General features: G+C 42.0%; 1 protein-coding gene across 3 annotated transcripts in view; it reads left to right on the plus strand.

Moving 5' to 3' along the window:
• Positions 1-215: 215 nt before the first annotated feature.
• ATOSA (atos homolog A) overlaps positions 216-27,858 on the plus strand; it is a 44,573-nt gene continuing 16,930 nt past the window's right edge. The window contains exons 1-2 of one of the 3 annotated variants that reach the window (XM_088656784.1): positions 241-1,758; positions 22,511-22,585. Coding sequence is in view for 2 of the 3 variants with exons in the window: in XM_088656783.1 (XP_088512909.1) it covers positions 10,184-10,220 (37 nt within the window). In the remaining variant the exon portion in view is untranslated. Of the gene's footprint in view, positions 1,759-10,025; positions 10,221-22,510; positions 22,586-27,858 lie in introns of those variants that run through there. The other 2 variants (XM_035130740.3, XM_088656783.1) reach the window with 2 other exon arrangements.

Consider the following 27,858-nt stretch of genomic DNA (forward strand, 5'->3'; position numbering starts at 1 on the left):
GGAGGCGGGGCAGAGACCCTCGCGACTCTCCCCGCACCCCGCTTTTTCCTCGCGCGTTAAGGTTCCCCGCGAGCGGGTTTGTCTGCCCAACTCTATATCTCCCTTGCCCGCTTCGCACGACGCCACAGAACCCCTTGACTGGGGAGCGTGTGGCGGCGTCCCGCTTGGCTTGGAAGCAGAGAAGTGTCAGGAGGAGGAGGAGGAGGAGGAGGAGAGTTAGTCAGCGGAGGAGGGCACGGCGGAGTCATGGAAAACACTCGGCAGCCGCCGCAAGAACAACAACATATCGGCTGGCGGGGAGGGAGAGCCTGCGCGTCGAGACTGGACTGAGGCGGGCAGGAGGTCCGGGTGGCGTCGCCGCCGCCGCGTTGTTTGCGTGAGGGGTTGAGGAGGCCGAGGAGCAGCCGCAGTAGCCGCGGCGGCGGGTGTTCGCTCGCCTCCCTCTCCGGAGTCGCCGCGGCTTTCGGAGACGCGGGTTGTGGGGAGGAGAGAGAGCGGGAGCGATGCGGCTGCTGCTGCGACAGCCTGCCTTGTCTTAGACCCGGTAGGGAGGGAGCAGCCGCTGAGGTGTACGCGAGAGCGGGACTGCGAGCCAGGCTCATGCGGGGCAGGTGAGGGGCCGAGTGGGAGGAGGAGGAGTAGGACGGCAGCAGCCGGGAGCCTTTTATTGGCCGCCGCGCGCGTCAGGCACATTCGGGCGCCTCGGGATCTCCGGCTCCGCGGGTGTTCGCGCCGCGAGAAGCGGGTGCCTAGGAGGGCCCGGAGCGCCGAAAGGGGCTGGCGGTTGCCGTTGACACGGGACTTAAGCGATGGGACGGTGAAGAAGTCGCTTTCCATCCCTCCTCTTCTCTCCCCCTCCCTCTCTATTCCCCTCTCGGCCGGGTTGTGTAAGGTGAGGGTCGAGCCGAGGCAGGTGGTGGTTGTTTTTTCCTTGCGCGGAGCTCAAATCAGGTGCTGTTTTATTTACCACGAACAGTGCGAGGCTTTTGTTGTTGCGCGTTTCAGAGGACTTAAGGAACAAAGTGGACCATTGCGCTGCGCGGCTTCCCCGTCTCCTCCTCCTCCCCCTCCTCTTTTTTTTAAAGCCCTCCCTCCTTTTATGACAATGAGCGTCGGCGGCTGTTGTCAGACTGTTTTTATTTAGTCTCGGCGCGCGAGCAGGGAATTTGGGGGAAGGAGGTCGGGAGCTCTGCCCTCTCTCCCTCTCCCTCCTCCTCCTTCCTGCCTGGCTCCGTAGAACAGGTAAAACGCCATGGACTCCAGCCTAGGTTGACCCTGCCCTGGGGCTCTGTGATTCAGAGCCTTTTGATTCGGGCCAGTGTGTGCATACGCGTCGGGGGAAGTTTTAACTTTTTGTTGTCTGAGCTTTGGCCCAGGCAGGTTATAAATAGACCTGTTCAGACGCTGTGTTAAAGGACACACTGGCAAGATCCAGAGAGAGAGGAGGAGGGAGGGAAGAAGGCAGGCATTGGCCGGGTCTAGCTTCCCCCCCTCCCAGCAGACTTCTGCTGCCACCACAATAATTGCCAGGAGGAGGCCTAGCTGCTACAGATTTTGGTGAGCTGTTAAGGATAAGGGGGGATTTTTATTGTATTATTCCTGTAACAATAGCAAAGAGAGAGAGAGAAATTAGCTGCACACAGCATTAGTGAGACTACAAAGAAGAGGGAGAGAAAATAGCCTGGATAAGCCCTTCCACCCCCCTTTTCCTTGAAGAAGAAGAAGAAAGATTTGGACTGAAAATGAAGCCTGACCGAGGTAAATTATTCAATAAAAAATTATATGCTTAACATTTTTATCCTGGATAAATAGTTTTTTTAACGGGTGGTGATAATATTGTGATGAGGTGGGTACTGGGTCCATTGCAGGGTGGGGAGAAGAGTGAGGGTTTTGGAAGGATTAACGCCTGAAATTGATAATTATTGTTAGTGTCTGTAGTGTTATTTTCTTAAGGAGGTTGTGAAAATATATTGGATTTACTTTGTCAATAAAGAGCTGGGTTTACTTCATCCATCAATCAAGAACTGGAAGACAGAAACTCATTGTGAAAAATACCCTTTGCCCTGGGAGGATCATTTTAAATGTCAGAACAGTGTTGTGCTTAGGCTTAGGCTATTATCATACAATTGCAACATGAAAAAAAAATCTGTCAGAGATTGCTATCAGGAATTTTGTTAGCAACTCAATCTCTGTATAAATGGATGATATAAACACAGGTTAGGACAGCATCAAAACTCATGCAAAGCAGCTAAAACTTTCATTCTATTTATATTCTCCTGACCACTTCTAGTAGAATCTGCACTTGTTCCTTTAATTGTGTTTGTGGTTAGTACTGTAGTTAAATTCAATGGGTCAGATAGCATAGTTCTACTAATTCAGAACTTTTGTAGCCATTGTAAAAATGGTGCACACCACTAGAGTTAAGCGAGTCATGACTTCTAATGTTAACTGTGTAGTCATCATTAGTTATTGCTAGCAATAATGTATTTCACTGTTGTAACTAGTGTGCAATCTTATGCATGTATACTCAAAAGTAAGTACTACTGATGTCTCAAGCATGTGCAGGATTGCAAGTTAAATTTCATATTATCTCACATTGGAGCAATGAGCACTTGGGAGTAATACCTTTGCTATACGGTATTGTACTGCCATAACTTGAAATACACATAGTCAGTTACTATATGAATCATTTCAGGCATGTAAGATTATATACTAAAGTGGTTGAGAATGTGTAAAATTATCAAGGCTGTGATCCTATAGGCACTTACCGGAGAAGTGCTTTGTTTTTTTGAGATGCTTGCTTATTGAATATCCTTTTTTGTTACAAAATGTATGTTATTTTCTAATTAATATATTAAATAAGTGAATGTACAATAGTACATGTGTAATGCCTGTTTTAAAACTGCTTGATCTTGAAAGAAAAGAAACTGGTGGGATATGGTCAAACAAAGGAGCATTGTGTATTGACAACTACTTGCAGAATCCCTATTTGACTTCAGTTGTGTCATGTGCAATATGATTCTAAACATGTTTACTCTGAAGTAAAGCCAACTGTGTTCAATGGTACTTACTCCCAAAAGTGCTCTTAGGTTTGCAGCCTAAATACTCAAAGGGAAAGCAGAAATTTCTAAATATACTGAGATAAAGCAGCAGTTCAGTATTTTTAACTCCTTTCGCATTATGAAAGCTTTGGCACAATAGATCTGATATGAGACAGTGGTGATTTATGGTGAGATAGCTGTAGAGTAGTCAGTCAGTGTAATGCAAAGAAGAGAGTTGAAATAAAGGTGAATGAAGACTTATTGCAGAAAACAACTTTTGATATGCTGTACGGTATTGAAATTATAATGTCTCTGAGAAGCCTCAGGCAGCGTAACAGTAGCAAAATGTGCTTTAAATTGCCCTACTTTTCGCAGCAGCAAGGTGAAGTTGGAACTTTAAATGTCACTTGCAGTTTTGAAAGAAAATAAGAACTATATCGTAATTCTAATGCACATACAGTAGTTTTAACTGTCCAAAAACGTTGCTCTTTGTAAACCATCTACAAAGGGTTAAACTATGGCCTAAATGCCATATTCATCCTACCAATGCAGTTGTGAAGGCACAATCATGCAAATGTTTACATGTGATTTTTTTCTCTCAACAGCAGCTGCACCACAGGGAAGCATGAAATCACCTGCTTCCATTAGTTGCAAATTAATAGTGAAGGACACAGGATGAGCAGAGCATTTAACTAAGCTGCAGTACAGTCTGTTTAATACTGGACTGATAGGAGGAAAATTGTGCTGCACTTGGCTATAAAGGAGAAATGTTTTGTCTCTGTTTCTGCAGATGATATACTTGGTTAAGCTTTCTTTTTCATTAGTAGTAGTAATAATAATAATATCTGAACTTAAGTTCAAAGTGATTGTTTGATCTAGGATTTTGGATAGAAAAACATGTATTTAGAAGTAAAAATAGAATGAAACACTTGGTTTTAAATAATGTGCTAGTGAATCTGATAACTTCCTGTATTCAGATGAAAGGGGGCACTTATTACTAATTCTCTGTCAGTGACATTGAGAAGCATTTTCATTGATTTGGTAGCAGAAAAGATGGGTTGACAGAGGTTTAGAAACTTGGCTCTGAAATAAAGGGCATCAGTTAACACATTCAAAATGTGTGAGGTATTTTAAATTTCTAAGATATTGGGAGGGGTCAGAGAGAGCACTCTGCCCCCCAACTGCTTGTACTATATAAGTTTAAAGTATGCAGTAAATAGTGTTCCTTTGCATCCTATAAGCATCACTGAGTTGAGTAGATCTTAGTCTCCAGCCTTGGGGAACTGCCACCATTTCTGTTTTGCTTTTAAATCATTCAAAGTTTTAACTACTTTTTAAAGTACCGCTGACAGCATCACAGTCATATATATACATGTCTACTCAGAAATCTCATTGAGTTCATTGAAACTTACTTCCAGATAAGAGGGTTTAGGACTGTAGCCTAATTCATTTTGCCCTGAGGGGAGAAGAAAAAAACTTGGGGATTTGTCACCATTCATCTCCCATACGGGGACTCGGGTAGCGCTGTGGGACATGGGTGGTGCTGTGGGTTAAACCACAGAGCTTAGGGCTTGCTGATCAGAAGGTTGGCGGTTCGAATCCCTGCGACGGGGTGAGCTCCCGTTGCTCGGTCCCAGCTCCTGCCAACCTAGCAGTTCGAAAGCACGTCAAAGTGCAAGTAGATAAATAGGGACCGCTCCGGTGGGAAGGTAAACGGTGTTTCTGTGCACTGCTCTGGTTCGCCAGAATTGGCTTAGTCATGCTGGCCACATGACCTGGAAGCTGTACGCCGGCTTCCTCGGCCAATAACGTGAGATGAGCACCACAACCCCAGAGTCGGTCACGACTGGACCTAATGGTCATGGGTCCCTTTACCTTTTTAAACTTGTTTTGAAGATTGCAGGACTACCTCCCAAGTAAACATGCATAGGATTGTGTTCATCGTTGCAGATAAGAGGTGCTAAACTCAGTTTAGGATGATGAATAATAAATAAGAGGCATATGTGCTCCAGGTGATGTTACTTCCTGTTTAGTAGGGTGGTGGCAGCTTAGAAGATTGCCTAAATTGTGCTTCTAGTTATAGATGCCGCAGGTAAATGCAGGGATGAGGCAATGAAGTGGTATTGATGCTGCATCCTGTTCTAGCAGGGAAGCTGTTCTGGCAGTTTTTCTTGCTATTGGATTGTACTCCTGAAAAGTAAATATAAGGTAGAGATCTGTGATGTTTGTCAGATTACTTTATAAGAAATGTGAGGATTAGGAAATCCTAGAAAACGATGGCTCAGATGGCAATCTTATTGTCTGGTGGTTTGGATAATGATGTGGGAATCTAGCCTAAATTATGGGGAAAACAGATGTGCCATTGTAGTATATAGTGTACAGACACAAAAGAATTGCAAGTTGCTCTGATTTTTGTGTGTATAGATGAAGGATTTTCTGATGTTTTCGTTCCTTATTAATTTTCACCTGCTCTGTTGCTGCCAAACAAAATCGCATAGTTAGTACTACTGACCTTTTATTAGTAATCAAAGATTAAGTGAAAACTTGATAATGAAGAAGAATCTTGGGCGGAAAATGGAGGATGTGGATTAAAATATATTTGAGCATTTACTGGAGACAACATCTTAAACGGTGAAATGCAAACTATAATAAAGTAGTAATTATGTGCTTTCATCTTGTACTGAAAGTAAAAATGGAAATAGCAACTGTAATTTATTCAGTTAAGTTTGTGACCTATCTCTCTCCACTCAACAGTGCATCTTTGTAGTTGATTAATTTTTATGGCTTTATATGAGGCTTGCCACACTAGTGGCTGGATCTATGGCAATTCTGGATTCATGGTTGTACTCCTTGGATGGAGCCATCTTTGTTGGTAGAAAAAGGCATGAGTGGTATAAGCCATAGTCAAGAGTAGACCCATTGAAAACCAATGGACTTAAGTTGTCCACTGTCTTTCAGTGGGTCTACTCTGAGCATGATCTAGTCAGATACCACTCTATGCTTTCAAATTTACTCTTATGCCTAGGAATTGAAATACTGTTCAGATCACTGTGTAGACCAGATCTGGGGAGCATGTAGCTCTCCAGCTTTTGTCTGACTCGTAACCCCCATTGGCCCCAGTAAACATGGTTGATGTTGGGATTTGTAGTCCAGCAACACTTAGTCCCTAGCTCTGACATAGATTGATTCAAATGTTAAAGGAAGAGACTGTTTACCAGTAACCAGTTTTAGTCTGTCCTTTTTCAAGCAGGCTGCTTCCAGATACGTGGCTTCTAGTGCTGTAAGCTACAAGTGGAATTGCAATCTACTTTCCATGTTATTGGCAGTACAGTACAGTGGAACCTCGAGTTGCAGACGTAATTCATCCCGGAGGCACGTCCGCAACTCGAAGCATTCACATCCAGAAGCGCCATGTCTGCGCATGTGCGTGGCGCAATTTTGTGCTTCTGCACATGCGCGAGCGGCAAAACCATTCTGGTACTTCTGTGTTGCCGTGGGACGAAACTTTAAAAGCCGTAATCTGAAGCGGATGCAACATGAGGTATGACTGTACAGTATTGCAGTTTTTTCTATGTGTATATCCTGCAGTGGTATTCACATCAGCAGGTATGATACGGGGTGATTTGCAGCTTATCATCAGAAGTCTACTGCAGTCTGTTAAGGTACCATCTTATAATTTTGTTTCTTTAATCTATTTTAAAAATTATTGCAAAAACATATTTCTGGCTTTTTTTAGAATGAGAGATCATTCACCATTATTTTATATTGACCTACCAATGCGGGTGGCGCTGTGGGTTAAACCACAGAGCCCTAGGGCTTGCTGATCAGAAGGTCGGCGGTTCGAATCCCCGCAACGGGGTGAGCTCCTGCCAACCTAGCAGTTCAAAAGCACGTAAAAGTGCAAGTAGATAAATAGGTACCGCTCCAGCGGGAAGGTAAACGGTGTTTCCGTGTGCTGCTCTGGTTCACCAGAAACGGCTTTGTTATGCTGGCCACATGACCTGGAAGCTGTACGCCAGCTCCCTCGGCCAATAGAGCGAGATGAGCACCGCAACCCCAGAGTTGTTCACGACTGGACCTTAATGGTCAGGGGTCCCTTTACCTTTACCAACCAGTCAGCCGGATACTGATACCAGGAAAGGTCCTAAAACAGATAATTACCGGTAAACAGTTGGTCTGTGAACACTTGGAAAGGGATGCTTTGATTATTAAGAACCAGCATGGGTTTCTCAAAAACAATTCATGCCAGACTATTTTATTTTATTGAGTTACAATATTGGTGGATCAGGGGCATGTTGTAGATGTAACGTATCTTGATTTCAGTAAAGTTTTTGACAAAAGTCCTCCATGATATTATTCTGGAGAAGCTGGTGAAGTGTGGGCTAGACAATGTTACTAGTTGACTGACCAAACTTAAAAAGTGATCACCAAATGTTGCTCACTACCCTGTCAAAAAGTGATGTGGGGTGCTCCAGGTTTCTGTCTTAGGACTGGTGTTGTTCATAAACTTTCTAAGTGACTTGGATCATTGATCTGACCCAGCTTCGTCAACCTGAGTACGGTAATCATGAAGCCTTTCATGGGCCTGGGCTTGAGGGTCTATATCTGATTTTGGGTCAAAGAGACAAGGTGAGGATGTTGCTGGTGTACCAACCACACTGTTGCAACAAGTATGACTTAGTTGCTACTTGAGAAAGTATTTGAGATGCTGTGACAGTACAACTCCAGATATTCTTGGAAGAATACAGTTTGGGTTTAGGTCAGAGTTGGGACAGAAACAGCCTTTGTCATTCTGATGAGTGACCTTGACTGGAAGAGAGACAAGAGAGTGTGACCCTATTGATTATCCTTGATCTCTCAGCCATGTTCGATAGCATTGACTATGATATTCACCTGGGGCGATGCATTGGGATGGGAGTTGGAGGCACTGTGTTGCAGCAGTTCTACATGAAGGGTTGTTATCAGAGAGGAGCACTGAGTGACACTTCAACGTTATGGTTCTTGGGTTGTGGGGTTCTGCAAAGTTGTTCCTGTCCCCATTGCTGTGTTATCACCCATGTGAAGCTGTTCGAAGTGAACTGGCATCAGTATGCTGATAACACCCAGGTCTCTCTTTCTCTCTAAACTGAGTTAGGTGAGGATGTGCAGGTGCTGAATCAGTACCTAGGTGCAGTCATTGGCTGGATGGGGACCAATAAATTGAAACTTGATCCTAACAGAGGTTTTTGAAGGTGATTCAGCATTATTATCCCACCCCCGTTGTTATCTACTGATGCTCTGGACATAAAAGATTCACAAAGGCCCTTCTTTCCTTGTAGCACAAGGAAAGCTGTCATCTGCTCCAGCCAGTGTTAGAAACTGGGGTAGAAAAGCTAGTAGCCAAATAGCTTCTGGGACCTGGGTTGTGGGCACCAAAACAGAATGTCTAGTCACAGGGTGTGTGTGAGTTGGCAACACTTTTTATTTATTATTTTGATAAGCATGAATTACTATGCAATTCACATAAGTGACACATTGTTAATATCACATTTTTTGCAGAAAATGTTAATACATGTTTAATTTGGTGTTTACAATAAAAATATTGGTGCCTTAAACTTCTTAACATATTGTCTATCCTTAACATATACCGTACTTTGAGGCTTCAAAGCACATACATTTCAGTAGTAAGGGTGCTGTTACAGCTACTCTTGAGTAACAACGTCCGAGTCTGCTCTGTCTTTAAAAGTTTTATTGTGCATATTATTTACAGTGCAAAGATGGTAAAGAACATGACCTCTCAGTCACTCGCAGAATCCGGGAGTGGACGCTTCCTGCTACGCATCCAGCATAAGAGCTTGGGAACCCCAAAACGCCGCCCCCCACACTTGCGTTTTGGTGCGCGCCTTAAATCAGGCGACAGAAGCTACGTCACTGAGCCTCAACTGCTCCATCCCGCTCACTTCCTCACTTCCCCCACCTGACCCACTGCTGCCACTCTCACTGGTCGAGGTGCTGGTGTGGAGGATGGGCGGAGGCTCCCTGTACTGAGGTCCCTGACATTGAGTGTCAGGCTCAAAAAATGGCACCCAGACCTTTTGAGGTGCTCACAAATGGAGAATCTTTAGGTGCAAAATGCGCCTGGCGCCCTGCTAATTTTGAACCCCGGCTCCTGTCAGCTTGACCAATGAACAGAGATGATAGGAGTTAGAAATCCAACAACATCTGGAGGGCCACAGGTTCCTTACTCCAGCCTTAGGCCTTCCAGGTACTGTAGCAAAGATAGATGATACGATTTCTCAACCACAACCAGATTTTAGAGGCTTGTTCTTCATTCTGGCTATCTGACCTTGTGACTTTAAAAACTGCAACTGTTGTGTGAAAACACCGCAACATTCTAAATTTTACGAACTTCATGGTAAATGAAGTTGTGTGATTTTAAAATCTTAAATTTCTGCACACTGAGAGGCCATGCTTCTGTTCCTCAGTTTTTGACTCTGGAAAAATCCTGGCTGTTTAGAATGTGAAGAACCTTTAACAAACTTTATTAACTTTACATACATGTAGAAATAATTTCTAACAGAGTAGAAATAGAAATAGTAGTATCAATTGACATCTCCCAACAGTGTATGTGTTGCCCCCCCTTTAACTATTAACATACTGTGAGCAAAACTACTATTCAAAACAAATGGTATTGTGTTTGTCATGTGTACACATTTTGGGTATGTTGAGCTAAAAATGCCATTTCTCTTTTTATATTTGAACTGTAATAATAGCAACACTCAGTGCCACATTTAGTGTGTTCTGCTTCTTGTTGTTCTGCTTTTCTTTGCTCTCAAATTGCCCAAACACAGCTGGGTTCATGAGAGGAGAAAAGAAAACATGATACTACTGCCAAACAGACAGGAAACTGTAGTAGACCTTGTGAGCAGTGAAGGGTTGAAGCACGCCTTCCGTCCAATCAGCTGCGAGTTCTGTTGCTATGTGCACTCTTACTCTGCCTTCTTTGTGGAAAAAAATGTCTTGCACAGAGAGGCTGAATATGTAGCCAAAGCTGAACATTTTTGTGTTAGCCACTGCAGACATCTGGATTCCCGAGATACTGACAGTGTACTGTAGCCCATTTTGCTGCCAGAAGGCAACTACTTTTTCCGCCCGATTCCAGTATGGTTTACAGTGGAAACAAAGGGCTGCACAGAGAAGGTGTGTAAAAAGAAAGGAGTAATTCTTAAATGTTCTTAAGTTGTTGTGAACCCTGACTGTTTTTCTTCTTTTCTCTTCCCTGTTCTGTATACTTGGTGTTATAAGCTGCAGTTTGTCTTTTGTCTGCATGGAAATCTTACACATGGATAATTTCCTTGTGACAGTTTTAGAACTCACTTGTGGTGATAAACAATATTGAAAATAATTTAATTGTTGATTCCAAACAAAGGTGGAAAGGAAAAAGGAGAACTGATATGTGGGAGAGGAACTTGCCACTTCACAAAAAAACCCACTTCCAGTATATAGTGAAATTTAGTCTGTGTGTGTTTGATTATTGAACAGCTCCATTATTGATCACGAAGCTCATTCAGTTTTAATGCCATGGAAATTATACTACCATATACTAAGTTTATATTTTGCATGGCTTCATGCTCTTCCTGTAGTATTCTAGTAATACACCGTTTCAAACTAAAGGTTTCCAGAATAACTTTAAAAGTATCAATTTTTGGGCATATCCTCCCTGTTATATGGCATTTTATACTGGATATCAGAGATGTATATTACTTGCCATAGAAGACCCACTAATAGCCAGGCATAATGCTTGCTTTATTGTTCACAGTGAAAATGGAAGACTTGGCTGACAATGTATTTCTTTTGTGTGTGCTTTTTGTTCATATAGGTCAAAGTTCTTTCAGAACACAAGGAAATGATTACATTATTCTACTAGTATATCTAGTGCTAATAAATACAGCATTATCCATCTCTTGCCATTTGCTTGTATTGGTCCAAAGAGAGGTTATAAAAAAACACCCAGCCATTTGGCTGTTTTGAGAAGCAAATTTTAATTATACTAATAAAAAACAGCAATAATTTGGAATTAAACAAGGTTGTATGTACCTTTTTAAAGCTACTTCTCTGCAAAGCAGGTTAGCAGAACACTGAAATCCCCCTCACCATTTTTCACCAATGGCATTGTGTCAGATGAGGTTTTTGAGAAACACAAGAGTCTAATAGTGACCTGGTAACACAGATGTTAGTTGTATTTGGAGCATCTCTTGATAGCCTAGAAAGAGAAAACCATTTGATTTACGTGATCATGGTGGTATCTAGCATGCCCTCTCAAGGAAGAAGAATGTTCTCATTGGGCTCTCTTTTATAATGTCTAGGAAAATCTTATGCTTTGCTACAAAAGAATGTTGCAGCTAGGGATAGTAAAAGTGACTGAAGGTTCTTTCAGAGTAGCTATTCTTCCAAGCTATCCAGCATATTTATGATAAATAAGTTCCAAAATTGAGTTATCACCCTGCAATAGAAAGGGGGCATAGGAGCATGGATTTATCAGGGTTTTTTTGGGAGGGGGGTGTTGGGAGGTTCCACATGTGCATCATATACCTGATTATAGTTTCTCTCTTCATATAAGACTATGGTAAATTTCAGAGGGTGTAGCCTTGGTCACTGTGGACATGTGCTCAGGCTTGAAGCTCATTTTGGAAGCTTCAATGTGCACAATGAAGTGTTCTCCCCTGCAGCAGTTTTCCTGTTCCGTTTAGTGAGTGGGGGCAACTATGCATACCCATTCCTTTGCATGAACAGAGTTACCATTTAACTTCCTTAGAAGAAAGCGAAGTCCACTGACACAGGAGTTCTGTATGCATATTGGAGTGTGCTCAAATAACTGGACCAGGCCATAATGTTCCCATAAGCACCCTATGCTGGTCCAAGAGATTTTGCCTTGAGGTCGAAGACATTATGGCTGACTCCTTTTCATGTACAAAAGTTAACGGGACTGATAGTTGAATCTTAGGTCAAACTGGCAATAGGATGATGGCCTCCACTGCCCCTGAAGGCAGTGCGCCATCTTAGGGGATACAGGGTAGGCCACATTGCATATACAGTGAGGTGGGAAAGTATTTGATCCCCTGCTAAATTTGCCCGTTTGCCCTCTGACGAAGAAATGACCAGTCCATAATTTTAATGGTAGGTTTATTGTAGCTGGGAGAGACAGAATAACAACAGGAAAACCCCCAGAAACCCAGAAGACAAAAGTTAGATATTGAAGTGCATTATAATGAGTGAAATAAGTATTTGATCCCATATCAACCAGCCAGATGTTAGGCTACTTGGTATCTTTACTGTATGTTACAAACTGAGATTAGAAGCACCTGCTGTAAGGGAGAGGTCTTACCTGTAACCCCAGCTTGTTACAGTACCTTTACAAAAGACACCTGTCTACAGAAGCAATCAATCTACCGGTAGCAGATTCCTAAGTAGCCACCATGACCAAGACCAAAGAGCTGTCCAAGGATGTCAGGGACAAGATTCTAGACCTGCACAAGGCTGGACTGGGCTACAAGACTATTGCCAAGCAGCTTGGTGAGAAGGTGACAACAGTTGGTGCAATAATTCACAAATGGAAGAAACACAAAATAACTGTCAACCTCCCACGGTCTGGGGCTCCATGCAAGATCTCATTTCGTGCAGTTGCAATGATCATGAAAACAGTGATGAAGCAGCCCAGAACTACATGGGGGGGACTTGTCAGTGATCTCAGGGCAGCTGGGACCATAAAAAGGTAAAGGGACCGCTGAGCATTAGGTCCAGTTGTGACTGACTCGGGTTGCGGCGCTCATCTCGCGTTATTGGCCGAGGGAGCCGGCGTACAGCTTCCAGGTCATGTGGCCAGCATAACAAAGCCGCCTCTGGTGAACCAGAGCAGCACACGGAAATGCCGTTTACCTTCCCGCTGTAGCGGTACCTATTTATCTACTTGCACTTTGACGTGCTTTTGAACTGCTAGGTTGGCAGGAGCTGGAACCGAGCAACGGGAGCTCACCCCGTCGCGGGGATTCGAACTGCCGACCTTCTGATTGACAAGCCCTAGGCTCTGTGGTTTAACCCACAGGGTCACCCGCGTCCCTATGGGACCATAGTGACCATGAAAACAGTTGGTAACACTCTGTGCTGTGAAGGACAGATCTTCCAAAGCCCGCAAGGTCCCCTTGCTCAAGACAGCACATGTACAAGCCTGTCTGCAGTTTGCCAATGCACGTCTGAATGATCCAGAGGAGAACTGGGTGAAAATGTTGTGGTCAGATGAGACCAAAATCGAGCTCTTTGGCATCAACTCAACTCACCGTGTTTGGAGGAGGAGGAGGAATGCTGCCTACGACCCCAAGAACACCATCCCCACCGTCAAACATGGAGGGGGACATATTATGCTTTGGTGGTGTTTTTCTGCTAAGGGGACACTTTTTCTGCTAAGGGGACACTTTCACCGCATTGAAGGGACGATGGACAGGACCATGTATCCTCAAATCTTGGGTGAGCACCTCCTTCCCTCAGCCAGGGCATTGAAAATAGGTCGAGGATGGGTATTCTAGCAGGACAATGACCCAAAACACACAGCCAAGGCAACAAAGGAGTGGCTCAGGATGAAGCACATTAACTTCCTGGATTGGCCTAGTCAGTCTCCAGACCTTAATCCCATTGAAAATCTGTGGAGGGAGCTGAAAATTCAAGTAGCTGCACATCAGCCTCAAAACCTTACTGACTTGGAGAGGATTTGCAAAGAGGAGTGGGACAAAATACCTCCTGAGATGTATGCAAACCTGGTGGCCACCTACAAGAAACATCTGACCTCTGTAATTGCCAACAAGGGTTTTGCAAAGGGATCAAATACTTATTTCACACATCATAATACACATCAATCTGACTTTTGTCTTCTGGGTTTCTGGTGGTTTTCCTGTTGTTATTCTGCCTCTCACAGCTACAATAAACCTACCATTAAAATTATGGACTGGCCATTTCTTCATCAGAGGGCAAATGGGCAAATTTAGCAGGGGATCAAATACTTTGCCCCCTCACTGTACATTTCTGCCTTCGACACTTGCTACTCCTGCTCCTTGCTCTTTCCCCCCCAGTATGCCGCCTGAGGCAGTTATCTAATGGTTGGGCCAGCCCTGATTTAGCACTTTTTATAGTGGATTCCTCTATGATGTTATGCTGTCTTGTTTGAAGTTACCTGTATCTATAACAACTTCCTTCTATATAAACAAACAAATAAAAATAATGTATATGTGTGTGTGTCTTTCTGTTGTGGAACTCCTGGGAGCTTTTACCACTTCTCAAATTAGTTATAAAGTCTCAGAATGACTCAAATGAAGAAGAAAAAGCTACAATAAATTCTCCATAAATCAGGCCAGCCAATTAAAGATATTAGGAAGCAACACAATAGCAGTTTTATGGCCACCTTATGGATGATTGCTCAGTATATGCACACTTGTGGTTTGAGGGCACATGATGGACCCCTTTGTAGAAGTGAGTTAGGTCTAGGTCTGGTCAGTGCTGAGATGGGAAATCCTTACATATTGCCTTGCATTCCATAATGGCAAAAATGCAGGATATAAATATAATAAAATATATAAGTAAAGGCTAACTAACTTCCTACATTGTACATGTTACATGGGAAATTATTTAGAAATAGAATAAATACATTTTTGAAGAAGGCAATTTAAAGGTAAATTCTATGATGTAGTATCCCTTAAAATAGCCAGACTGAATGGCAACAAACCTCTGTTTAGTGATCTATATGTATATATGCTCTGTTTCTCACAAACTTTCACAGGGAAGTTCTCCTAAATGTCATTGCAAATCAGTTTATACTTGCTTTTATGCAAGCTTATGCATTTTAACTGAAAGAAATGGGCTTGCTAGTTCCAGAAATTGGTTGATTCATGCAGGATATAAGTACAATAAAATACATAAATTCAAGCTAAAAGTAATATCTGTATCTTTTCACATTTTACACATAGACAATTTAGGTTTTATATAATTCTCATAGAGTTGGAAGGTATATGTAGACCGGGTACAAGGAACTTGTGGCTTTCTAAGTCCCATCAACCCCACTCAGCATGGCCAATGGTCAGGGATGATGGGAGTTAGGAAACCAACAACATTTGAAAGAACACCTGCTTTCTGTCTCTGATGAAGACCATTCTTTGCTCTGAGGCAGAACTTCTGTATCTAAACCATTATTGGTGGATGTTTGCTCAACTTTATCTGGAAAATCTCCAAGGAAGGAAATGGTACCATTTTCCAAGGCATCCTTTTCTTTTTACATAAGCTGCAATATGATAGTTCTAGTGGTAAATTATTATGATGATTAGCAATGTGTTTAACATCATCTGTAGTTTTAAAATAATTTACATGCCCTTGGTGACCAATAGGAAAAACTAAAGATTCCTGGGAAAACTCTGGTTTTGATGGAAGTTTGTAGTGATGTGATCTGCTTTATTACCTTGAGAGGAGAACAAGGGTTTCTGCATCACATGAGAAATGCATATTTGAGGGTAACAAACCAATAGTGAACATGGTAGTAGACCTGAGCAAAATGTTTGCATCATTTGTAGGGCAAAAGGGGGGCTTCCAGGGAAAGAGAAATCTTTTTTTGTATCTTTTTCTGTTTTCAGCAGTTCTTCCTCTCTGCTACCAGTTTCCATCCATTCCTGAATGGTCTCATTCTGTCACTATTCATGTAATGAGTTTGATACTACAACACCTTTGTGATAACATGAAGCCAATTCAGAATGTGGGTAATGCTTTCCACCCTCACTCCAATTGAACTATATTTCTTATTCACTTTTTCACATACCTACTCTTTGGTCGTGGCCAAAATGGGAGACTTTTTACCAAAGCTTTAATCTTTTGCCTCCTCCTACTTCTCAAGTCTTGGAAATTATTGTCTTATGTATATCATCTAAAATGGCATTGGCCTCAAGTCACTGACCTGTTTTCAGTGTCACATCATCTGTCGTGGTGAGCCAGTTACCCTCCCTCTTTTTCCAGTTACAGTGGTACCTCTACTTACAAATGTTTCTACTTACAAATGGCGCTCTGTCCGCCATCTTGGATGCGGTTTAGATAGGATTTTTCCTACTTACGAATTTTTAGATAGGGTTGCTTCGACTTACGAATTTTTTCTCCCAATGCATTCCTATGGGATTCGACTTACACATTTTTTCGACTTACAAATGTGTGTTCGGAACGCATTAAATTTGTAAGTAGAGGTACCACTGTATTTTATTTTAATGGTTCTTTTCTTCAGAAACCTTTGCATTTGCTTTAGTTACATTCTTTTTTTTCTAACTATGCTGCTTTCTAGACTCTACATCATTTGTGAATTGTGTTTTTACTTTATTACATCTATAACCTGCCTTCTGTCATGGAGCCCAATACAGTGTACATGTTCCCAGGCAGTCACCCCTCCAGGCACTGGAAAACACCTGGAAAACCACAGGTTCCTCCCATTTCCGCTCTAGTCCATTTGGTGATAGTATTTCTATATATGACAAGCATCTTTCCTATATAATGTATATATTTAGTTATATTAGAAACTATTAGATCATATTGATGAAAACATTTTCCATGTTCTTAGACACAGGATGAGGCAGATCATACCTGTTCCAGAAATAGTCACCTGTAACACTTAATACACTTCCTGCAGTACTGTTCAACCCAAAGGCAACTACAGTACTGTAATTCTAAAAGCAATTCCCTGAAAACTTGGTAGCAATTTCTTGATTTAACTTTGACTGTCTCACTCCTCTGCAAAAGGATTTGCAAGGTGAAATCTTAAAATCCCATAAGGCTCTTTTTCTCAGATGCCAAAAGTTTTGTAGGAAGAAAATGTGGCAAAAATGTGTGGCGAGCACAAGTCTCTTGAATAGCACACTAACGAGTGTTAAAAGTGAATAGAGGCCAGATATCTATTCATAATGACCTCTTTGTAAAGAAAACTACTATGGTGAAGTGTGGGTTTTGTATTCTTCCAGTTAAGCATTTTCAAGCAAATGCTGTGTGCAGATGTACAGAAAAGAGGAGTTGCTGAACTCTTGACAGTGTATTTGCTACATGTGACGTGTACCTAATTCTTTGCCAGAACAAGTTCAGGGGAAACTGTTTCTCCTAGTTTTCAGCAGTGCTGATTGGCTGGGGCTTGTGACATTTCCCTGTCTTACTGGAGCAGTTTTGCAGTGTTTTAACTTTTGCTGTTGCTAAAGCAACAATTAAACTTGAGGTGATAAAGTACAGGTGGCACTCAGAATAATATTTTAAAGTGGACTTTCTATCTGAAGCATGGGCAACCTTAACAGACTTGGCAGTGGAATCACCAATAAGTGTGACTGACCAGTGCTTCTTGAAGATTATTGACTTCTTTGGGCAAAAAACCCCAAAGTTCTATATCACAATATGCCTACATGTATTTCTGTATACTCTTCTTTCCCTTTTGTGTTTGGTTTGCAGGTATGCTAAAAGCAATTCTCAAAACACTGCCCAGGTAAGGATAGTAAGTTCTTAAGTGGCAAGATTTTGGTTGTATCTTTGCAGCTTGGGCAGAATGAGTTGAGTTGTAGTGGTTGTGCCCAGAAAACTTTAAATAAAAACAGTAAGGTTTCATGCTGTCTCAAAGAGTTTATGGTTTGTTAACTGTGGGAGTCGCTATAGTTTTTCACAAGGTATGAAAAGATTTAGAATCCTACGGATCATTATTACCTCCTGTAGTTGCTAAAAGACTTAACACTGTTGATGTGTATTTGAGAAAATCTTTTTATTTGAGGAGGGAGATAATACAACTGATGTGATACAGTCAAAAGGCTAGGCTCCTGTTAATAACATCACTATTGCATTTTGATGCTTCTAGAAAGTTCTTTTTCAAGGGCAGCATAATGTAGATCACATTCTAGTAATGTAGATGTGATCAGGGAATGTGGCAGGATCAGGGTCCCCCCCCCCCTGAAAAGGCTGTGCTTGATGCATCAGCTTAAACTGAGCAAAGGTGCTTCTGGACATAGACACTACCTGTCTCTCTGGGACTAAGGTCAAGTCCCAGTGTTCTTGATCCTTTAGCATGCTTGATCCTTCAGGCGGAGTTCCGCCCCCTCTAGAACTGTTTTAGTACCTCTATCCAGATCTGTCCTCCCTCCTGCCATCTGTACTTTCATCTTATTTGGATTAAGGTTAATTTGTTAGGTGACATCAAGTCCTCAATTGACCTCAGATGGATTCAGAACTACCACAGTTTCCCTGGAACTAGGTAGAAAGTGTGTGGGTGGGTAGGGGAGTGTGAAGAGCATGCTGACAACACAGTACTCCAGATGACCTAAATAATCAAATGAAAGGCTGAGAGAATAACAAATGGAACAAGACGATGCTTCCAGAACCTAAAAGGCGAGTGGTAATACATTCTGAGACCCACCCTCCAGGAACGATACAGAAGGCACCATAAAATTGTGCCACCAATCCAAGCCATCATATTACCTCAGCAAGGCACCCTGTAAATCCTCCTGCAACTAGATATTGTCATGGTCCCTGGAGAACGTATTAAAATTAAAATCAGTCAAAAGTTGCATGTAATGCAGATTCCAATGTGCTTGTCATTGGAGTTGTACTTGAAACAGACCGGACTGAAATTAGTTGTATACCAATCGTTGTGCAGCAATTTTAGTTGGCAAACAACTCTCCCCTCCTATGTATGTGTCCTAAGCAACTCCAATTTTAATTCAGTAAGTTGTGGAAGCTTTAAAACTGCATGTTAGCAAGAAAGTTACCTAAAACAGTGAATTGTAATTTAGCAAGAACTTAGGAGCTATAATCAAAAGTTTCTTTGTTTAAATAGAGATTCATGACAGTACGTCTACTGAATGATGCTAGCCATACAATCTCAAATAACTAACTACAAGGCTCAGCTACCACTAAATAACAGCCTTGAGATGCAAGGATGCTGCCTCAAATGGTGCCAATTAGCCAACAATTCAAGGTTCTGGTATTTGTGTACAAAGTCCTCTACAGCAGTGTTTCTCAGCCAGTGTGCCTCCAGATGTTTTGGGACTACAACTCCCATCATTCCTGACCACTGGTCTTGCTAGCTAGGGATGATGGGAGTTGTAGTCCCAAAACATCTGGAGGCACACTGGTTGAGAAACACTGCTCTACAGCTTGGGACCAGAATATCTAAAAGCTTGTCTCGCCTCTTCTTTGCCCAGTCACTGTGCTCTGCCAGAGAGGGCCTTCTGCAAATATCCCCTCATCAGGAGATGTGTTCTGTATGATGTAGGAAGTGGGCTTTTAGTGTGGTGACACCTGTCCTTTAGAACAGGGCAGTCCAACTTTTCATACCAAGTGGGCCACAAGAGTAGACTGGGAACCTGTGGGCCACACACTGCCTTGTCACATGGGGGAGTCCTCATACTGCCTTCCCAAAGCTGGCTAAGGGAGGGCTTTGATAAGGAGGCATGAGGCTCTGGCAGGGTCCTAGAGCCCTCCGTCCTACTTCCCTAAGCGGAGAAAGGAGGCAGGAAGACTCAAGGAACATGTCAGATCCTGCAAATCTTCCCAAAGCCAGGCAGCACAGGTTAGGGGTGCAAGTCAAATGTTGCCAAGAGCTACCAAAAAAGGCATTGGGAGTTGCATGCTGCCCGTGGGCTGTGTGTTGAACCACTCTGCTTTATAACTACTTGCCATTGCCAGCAGGTGCTGTCACTGTTACCCTTTCAGAAGGGCCACACATCCCATTTTACCATTTGAGGAGAAATGGGAAGTACCCTGCTGGGATGAGAGGGGTGCCACCTCTAGGACTTCCACTGCCTGAGGCAGCTGCTTCACCCTGTCTTTTCAGCACTCATTGAAAACCTTTTTCAACAGGAATTTAAAGTAGAGGCTTTTTCCAGTTGGTACCTGTATTAGATGAAATGTTTTTATTGTTAAATCACTTTGGGCTGTTTATAGGAAGCAATTATTGAGCAAAATAAATAATAGTAAATAAAAATGCAAAACAGTGGATGGGAAAGGGAGCAGGAGCAAGAATGTTGTCAATTATTGGCTTTCTTCCTTTCAACTCAACTAATATAATTTCATTATTGTTTCTTGTACAACAGCTTTGCATTATTGGGTGCAAAGTTAACAGATTATGGTTCTGGAATCTTTGCCTAATAACCTGTAATTTGTGGGGAACTGGAAAAGATATCAGTATCCTAGTTTGATAAACCTCGATGTGCCTGTTCTGATTTCTGAAAATTATGATTCAGTGCCTTTTCCAGATCAACCTCAGGACAGTGGAATTAGTGTATTTTTTGGACCATAACACGTACCGGACCATAACATGCACTCAAGTTTTTAGAGGAGGAAAACCAGGAAAATAATATTCTGAACGAAACAGTGGATGTATGATTTTTGTGGCTCATGCTGTGGCCACATACATGATATGTGATTTGATGGTGAATTTGGGGTGACCCAATGCAAAAATCCTGAGGATCCATGTGGATCCATGCTTTGTAACCACGTTTTTGCACCATTGCAGCCCCACGAAACAGTGGGTGTGGGATTTTTTTTTTTTGGTGCAGGCTATAGCCATGGACATGCTATGTGATCTGATGGTGAATTTGGGGTGACCCAATACAAAAATCCTGAGGATCCATATGCTTTTACCTCCCCCCTCCCAGGCAGCCTCCTTTATTGATAGCGTCCCTTATCTGGCTTGCTGCTCAGCTGCTCAAGGGCTTCATTGTAACACCATCTCTCCCTCTTGTTTGCCTTCCTTAGCTGGAACAGTTTTTTCCCTTTTCTTCTAATTGCTCTCCTCATTGCTTGCTTTAGTACTCTCCTTGCAAGTTCACTGTCTTAACCTCCCCGCTCCCAGGTAGCCTCCTTTATTGGTAGTGTCCCTTATCTGGCTTGCCGATCAGCTGGGCTATCAGCTGCTGAGCTGCTTGTTTTCAACACCCCTCTACCTGTTTCTAAATGGCTCCAGCAGCAGAGGCATCCCTCTGCTCCCGACTGCCGAGGGATCCCGCTCCCGGAGCCATGGCAGTCACTCCATAACACGCACAGAGATTTCTCCTTACTCTTGAGGAGGAGAAAACTGTGTGTTATGGAGCGAAAAATACGGTAATACATTCCACAAGTCGCAGGTGGCGCTGTGGGTTAAAACACTGAGCCTAGGGCTTGCCGATCAGAAGGTTGGCGGTTCGAATCCCCGCGACGGGGTGAGCTCCCATTGCTTGGTCCCAGCTGCTGCCAACCTAGCAGTTCGAAAGCACATCAAAGTGCAAGTAGATAAATAGGGACCGCTCCAGCAGGAAGGTAAACAGTGTTTCTGTGTGCTGCTCTGGTTCACCAGAAGCGGCTTTGTCATGCTGGCCACATGACCTGGAAGCTGTATGCCGGCTCCCAGGTCATTAATGCGAGATGAGCGCCGCAATCCCAGAGTCGTCAGGACTGGACCTAATGGTCAGGGTTACCTTTACCCTTCTTTACCTTTTACAAGTCATGATTAGACAGAAAATGTGGGTTGTGCTGTAATTGTCCATTATTCAAACATAGACTCCAATGCTTCAGAAGAGTAGGCTCTTCAGAATCCCATTTTAATCATTTTTTTTTAATTCTTTGGTTAGGTTTTTTTTTTTTTGAAGTATGCCTTTTTTTTAGTTAAGTCTGAAAATAGAAGCGCAGAAACAACCAAAAGGGGAGGCATGGACTTAACTCAGTTTATTGGTAAGAGGTGGAGTGATGGGGAGTGGTGACCTAGGGAGAGGATGGAAGCCATTCATGGGCCCATACTAAGAATACACAATGGATTATTACAGAACAGGTGCCAGTGTTGGAGGCATTTCTTTTCGGAGGCTCTTTATTCAGGGCCCTGTGATTTGAACAGAGGTACAATTTCTGTGTATCTACAAAAATGAATCAGGGTGTACCTGGGTAGAGGTAGTACAGGGGTCAGATTCCCTTTCTTCAGGGGGTGAGGTAATCAGAGGAGGAAGTAATGGCACACAAGGCCATGGAAGCACTTCTACAAAACTAGCCAATGCTCTTCCATCCAGAGGGCATGTCATTGTGATCCTCAGAGGACTCAATTCCAGAAGCCCCAGTACAACCCGAGCCTCCCCTGTTCCATCAGACAAAAAGCCTGCTAGAATGGGCTGAAACCCTTTAACTGAAAAGGCACGTGGTTTGATGCCCTCACCCTTTGTGGCTTCTTTGGTGGTACCACTACTGATGGTGGGCATGCTTTTCTTTTAAGCCCTTGTCCCAAGAAGCCAATGCAGATCAGGAGCTGCTGTACTGCAACTCCCATCAGTTCCATCCAGCACACATGAATAATGGCACGGGATGATCAGCATTGTAGTTCAGCAACATCTAGATGGCGAAAGGTTTCCCATACCTGAGCTAGAGGCTTCTAGGGAACAAAGCACTGGAATCAATTTTACCCCAGTATGTTGTCTTTTTTCCCTCAGTATCAAGCCTTGAGAAGCAAGCATAGCATGGAGGGGAGAGAAGCAGCAGCACACACAAAACAAGAGGTTCCCACGGTCAGCTGAATCTTTAGTCATGAAATCTGTTCCTATGTTCAGAGTCTTATATGTAAGAATGTGGTGATGTAGAACAGCCTTGCATTTAGGCCCAACCTGATAGTCACAGGCAAGCTGTCATTGGCAGCAAAAGACCTAAAAGAAAAAGCAAAAGACTTAGGCCATTGTCTGCGTTAATATTAATTCAATCCAATTTTATACGAAACTTATTGAGTAGTTATTAGGAACAGAGCCTCCCCCCCCCATGTTAATGCTTCCTTATTAGATCTCATATCAGCATTGTGCCTGGGTCTCCTTTCCTTTTCTCTATTCAGGGCTGGAAGAATGCAGCACTTGATTAGAAAAGCCATGCAGCTGTTAAACTGTTTTGATTGCAAGGGAGTGGGGGTGGGAGGGTGGGACTATCTCTGTAGTTGTATATTTTGAGCTGTGAATCCTGGCCCTCAAAAATATGTTCTAAGAATACACAGTACAGGCTGTTACAAAATACACATGCACCAATAACCTCCCCTCAGGAGAGGCTTGCAACTGGGATAACTCCCTGGGATAATGGGTGAAACTAGGTCAGAGCTGTGTGAATATACCATGGGAGATCAGCCTGCACATTCTGTGGCTCCAGATAATGCTATATTTCATGCAATTATCTCCTTTTAAATACTGTTTCATGTTTGTTTGTTTGTTTGTGTGTGTGTGTGTGTGTGTGTGTGTGTGTGTGTGTGTGTGTGTGTTTACAATCTGGATTTTAGGGTTTTGGGTTGCAAGTCACACCGTGTCCTCTTTGGAGCAGAATTGTTGCAATAAACAAATGCTATAAATAAGTATAAACAGTGCTTTTTCCTGGGGTGATGCAAGGGTACGCATACCCCTAAACATTTTGTGAATCTAAGTTTGGCCTCATTGAGGGGCAGTACTTCAATATGAGTAGGAAAATGCGAGTACCCCTAAACATTTTTTAAAGGAAAAAAAAGCACTGAGTATACATTCACCAAATGTATGAATTGTTGACCACTGGTTAAATGATACTTATGTAAAGGACTCCCTTGTCTGTTAGTTTGACGTTTATGCACATTAGTATTCTGTTCTCAGTATGTTTACCTGAAGGCAGCTCCATTGACTCCTGGGACAGTCAAGTAGATATGCTTAAAATTTCTGCCATATATGGGTTAAGATTTTAGCCATATATAGCTATATATAGATCACGGAAAGACTATAACTTTCACCTAATCAAGAAAGTAAAAGTTGTTCTTAGAATCAAATAGATAAAATTTATGTGGGAATATTTTACTACCTGCTTAAAAACTGGATTTGTAATACAGTTCTAGTAAAACATACTGTACTGAAAACACTATCCTGGGCTTAAGCTGTGCTGACTTTGAACTTGTGTATGTTTACTGATAGTCTAAAGTTACAGAATTTAAAATAGACCTTCTCAAGTTTCATTAGTTGTAGCTGATCACTCTGTCGGGGACTCAGCATGTCTGATGACCTGATTACAAAACATAGGTATTTTACCAAAGCTGAGCTCACAACCAGTACCTTCCAAGGTTGAATCTCTTGCAATGTTATCCAATATCCTCTTCTGCCCATGGAACTTCTTTATGAAATCCACTTCAATTTTTACAATCCCAAGTACTGTGGAGGGAGTATACAGTATTGTCAAATTGTTGCCCTTTGTTTTAAATGTTGTGATATTTTTCATAGTGCTTTGTTTTAATGGGAAGTTTTTAAAAGCACTCTTTTGGCAAGTGCCTGATTAGGTGGGCATCTGCTCCATTCTCTAATAACTCCCATTGTATATTTGCTAGCAAAAGACAGAAGCATTGGGCAAGTTCTAGCTTTACTCATTTGCAAACTATTTTATCATCTGAATGATTTTGAACCAGAATAATGGCCAAACCAGACAAAATCCCAACATGTGAACATTGCAAAGTCATGTGAATTTGTTTAGTTAGTTGGACAAAGGTGTACTATAAATCTCTTAAATACCCACTGCCTTGATCATAACTGACAATGCTTATGCTACCTTTATATTAGAATGTCCTGCTGCTGTTTGTATTGGCAGGTGGAAAAATACTTTCTTTTTATGACTATAATTGGCATGATTGATTGAAATTTAGAAAATCACAGGTTCTTGGAATAATCAATAATGTTATTTTACAAGTCCTGTTGAATTGGTGAGAACTGTTTGTGATTTTGATCTTGCTAAGTAGAAATGTCAATTTTAGTATCTTATAGTGTGTCATGGACAATGCTTGACTTAATATTTGTTGTAATAGGAACCAAAGGGGTGTTAGCTGAGAATGTTACATGTTGTTGAGGTATATAGCAACTCCTTGTTTTGGGTATCATCCTATTTTGAACACCAGTTTTAATTTTTTATGTTGCATGAGGGCCCCTACAGACTGGTATTTTTTATGGGTGTATTCTGCAACAAATTTCAACATGTCATTGATGCAATAATAGTGCATTAGTGGTAGTTTTATACTATGCTGTTCATACATCATTCCACTTGATTATTTCTGCAATACTTCCTCAATATTCCTGCATTATTGCTATCTGGAGGGCTACTCTTGCACTGTAGTGTAACAGAAGCAGGACACCCCCCTCTCCCCAAAAAAAGAGTGGTATGAAAAATGGGAGGATTTCACCAGTTGAAAACAAAGGAGTATGTCCACCCCAAAACTTTTGTAGGCACAGTCAGTATTGAAAGTGGCATTGTCTACAGCCACCCCAATATTACCCTGAACACAAATAATCATGAAGACACAATTCAAAGGGCTTTTTTGGGGGGGCAGGGGGACTTGGTTCATCTCCCCCCCCCAGTCATTCAGTTGGAAATGGATTTGTCCAATTGTACCAGCATATTTTATTTTCTGTACCTTGATGTTATGAAAGCTTCTTGCTTTTGACATTAATGAATAACATGGTGTTGTAAAAATGGGCAAAAAGTATATTTTTGTCTCATGAATTTCCAATATGTATAAAATAAGTTTTGAATATCATTGGGTATTTCTGTTGTTCCCTGGCTGGGATGGAGATGCTTCTTGGGGAGGCCACAGTTGCTAGGGGAGGCAGCAGCTCCTTTCTAAATTCCTTCAGTCCAAGCTTGTTCTACATAAATGGTAGCACAAAAATTGATAGGCCACTTCCTATGTTCTACGGTAGTTGTGAGTTTCCATACAGTCAGTGAATTCCTTGCTTACCATTCAGAGATTCTGCCGGTTTAAAAACTAGTGAAGACTGTTGTTGTAGGGTCGGTCTTGATGATACCCATGGATCTTTTCCAAATCTGTGATCCTGTATTTGTGAGTTAAGAATCTATAAGAGGAAACCTGCTGAAGCAGTCAAACTAGTTCCTTTGTTAAGATAATGGCCGTAGCAGCTCAGCTAAGTACCTGTCCTTAGCATCTTAAAGAGTTAGCCCTGTTACCACAGAGACAAATGGGTAGGCTTTTCCCACCTCACCTAGCTGGGTGTCACATCTTCCTTGGATGGAGAACAATAGCCAGGGGCTTGTCTTGATCTGAGTGGGGCCCAAAGCTGTAGCTCCTGGGTTCTTGGAAACCTAATAGGGAGGCAATATCTGTTGAAGTGTTAATGCTGTGAGCTCTTCCATTGTTTGCTCAGGTTGTATATGCGTGTGTAAATTAGGGTTGCCAGACTCAATAGAGGACAGGACTTCTGTGCCTTTAATTGCCCTGCTCTCTTTTGAGTTTGGAAACCTTAAAGAGAAACCAGCAGACCCTTTGTTTAATTTCCAAGCAAAGGGTATGCTGGTTTCTCTTTAAGGTTTCCAGACTCAAAAGAGAGCAAGGCAATTAAAGGCACAGAAGTCCTGTCCTCTATTGAGTCTGGCAACCCTAGTGTAAATAAAACCATATATCCTAAAGAAACCCCAGTCTTCGTTGACCATTCCAAGGAAACAGAACTCTAGAAAGGCACAAGCAAATTTGAAGTCTTTTGCTGCTCTGGTCTCCTTTCTTACATTCGTCTTCCCCGAAACTAAATTCTAGAACATCTCTTGAACAAAGTTTCAGCCTTCAGCTATAGGTTTCAGTAAACTTACCTCAGTTGTTGAGTAACTATTCAAATGCCTGAGTTTCTAAAACCTGAACTACTGTTTTGGGTTTTCCTCTTGTTGCTCAAAGTTTTCTAAAGATGCAAGTCTTTAAAAAAACATTTCCTTATATAAGTTAAATGGAAATAGGGTTGTTGTTGTTTTGCTATTTACTCTGCTTGACTGTTAGTAATTCAGCTAAAGTGGGTGGTAGATGGGTTTGTTCTTTACTGTAACTAAACCATTGTGAAACATAAACTTACATTTTAAACGTTGTAATCTTTAAAAATGCTTGGACTCAGTACCACTGAAGCAGAATGCAAATGAGGCCTGCAGTTTTTCACAATGGGGAGTTCTGTGATAGAAGCATAAAACAAGGGAATTTGTTACATTATGCATCTGCTGGAATCAAGTAAGTGTAATTTATGAAGAGCACTGCCAGCTGCTGCTTTATCTACTCAGAGTTGCTGAATTTTAATTCTTTAGTTTAGACTGGACTTGTGCTGTAACAATGCATATTCTGTGTGCTCCTTGTAAATCCTGTTTGGCACAAGAGGTGTCCATTATTCGAAGTTGCTTTAAAAAAATTCTTCTGTAATATAGGAGTGGAAGCTCTTCAAAACTTATCCAAAAGTAACTTTTTAAAGCTGATGTACTGATTGATTCTTGCCCAGTGAATATTAATGATTTAGTCCAATGCTTTCTGCTTAACATGGAACTAGGGATGGTGAAGAAATTAGATTTTATTTATATTTTAATGAGAAACTATCTAATTTTCACATCTCAAGCCAATACACAAATCAAAACACTGGTGTCTTTTGAAATTTGAATTTATCCGAATTTTGCAAAGTAACTATTCAATGAAACAATATGTACAATAATGCACATACAGGCAACCGCACCCCCCCTCGCATCTTCAATATGTACCTGGCCGTGCATTGCACCGAACTTGGAAGTGACCTGAAAACATTTCAAAAATGTCATAAAAGGGGGTGGGATTGAAATGGGGTGTTTGCAGGCTTTTTTGATTGTGTTTCAAGTATACACAATTACTGACATTTTTGTATACCACCCTGGAATCTTTTGATGAAGAAAAAAAGGCAGATTGTTTAATGTCAACGAGTTATTTTGGGCTGATTTGTGAATTTTACTTCTCTCCACCTTAGTTTTCCCTCCCATTAGTTCCTATCTGCAACTAATTCCCTCCAATTAGTTC

The sequence above is a fragment of the Zootoca vivipara genome, chromosome 13 (assembly GCF_965207765.1).
Source record: "Zootoca vivipara chromosome 13, rZooViv2.hap1.1, whole genome shotgun sequence".
NCBI lineage: Eukaryota > Metazoa > Chordata > Lepidosauria > Squamata > Lacertidae > Zootoca > Zootoca vivipara.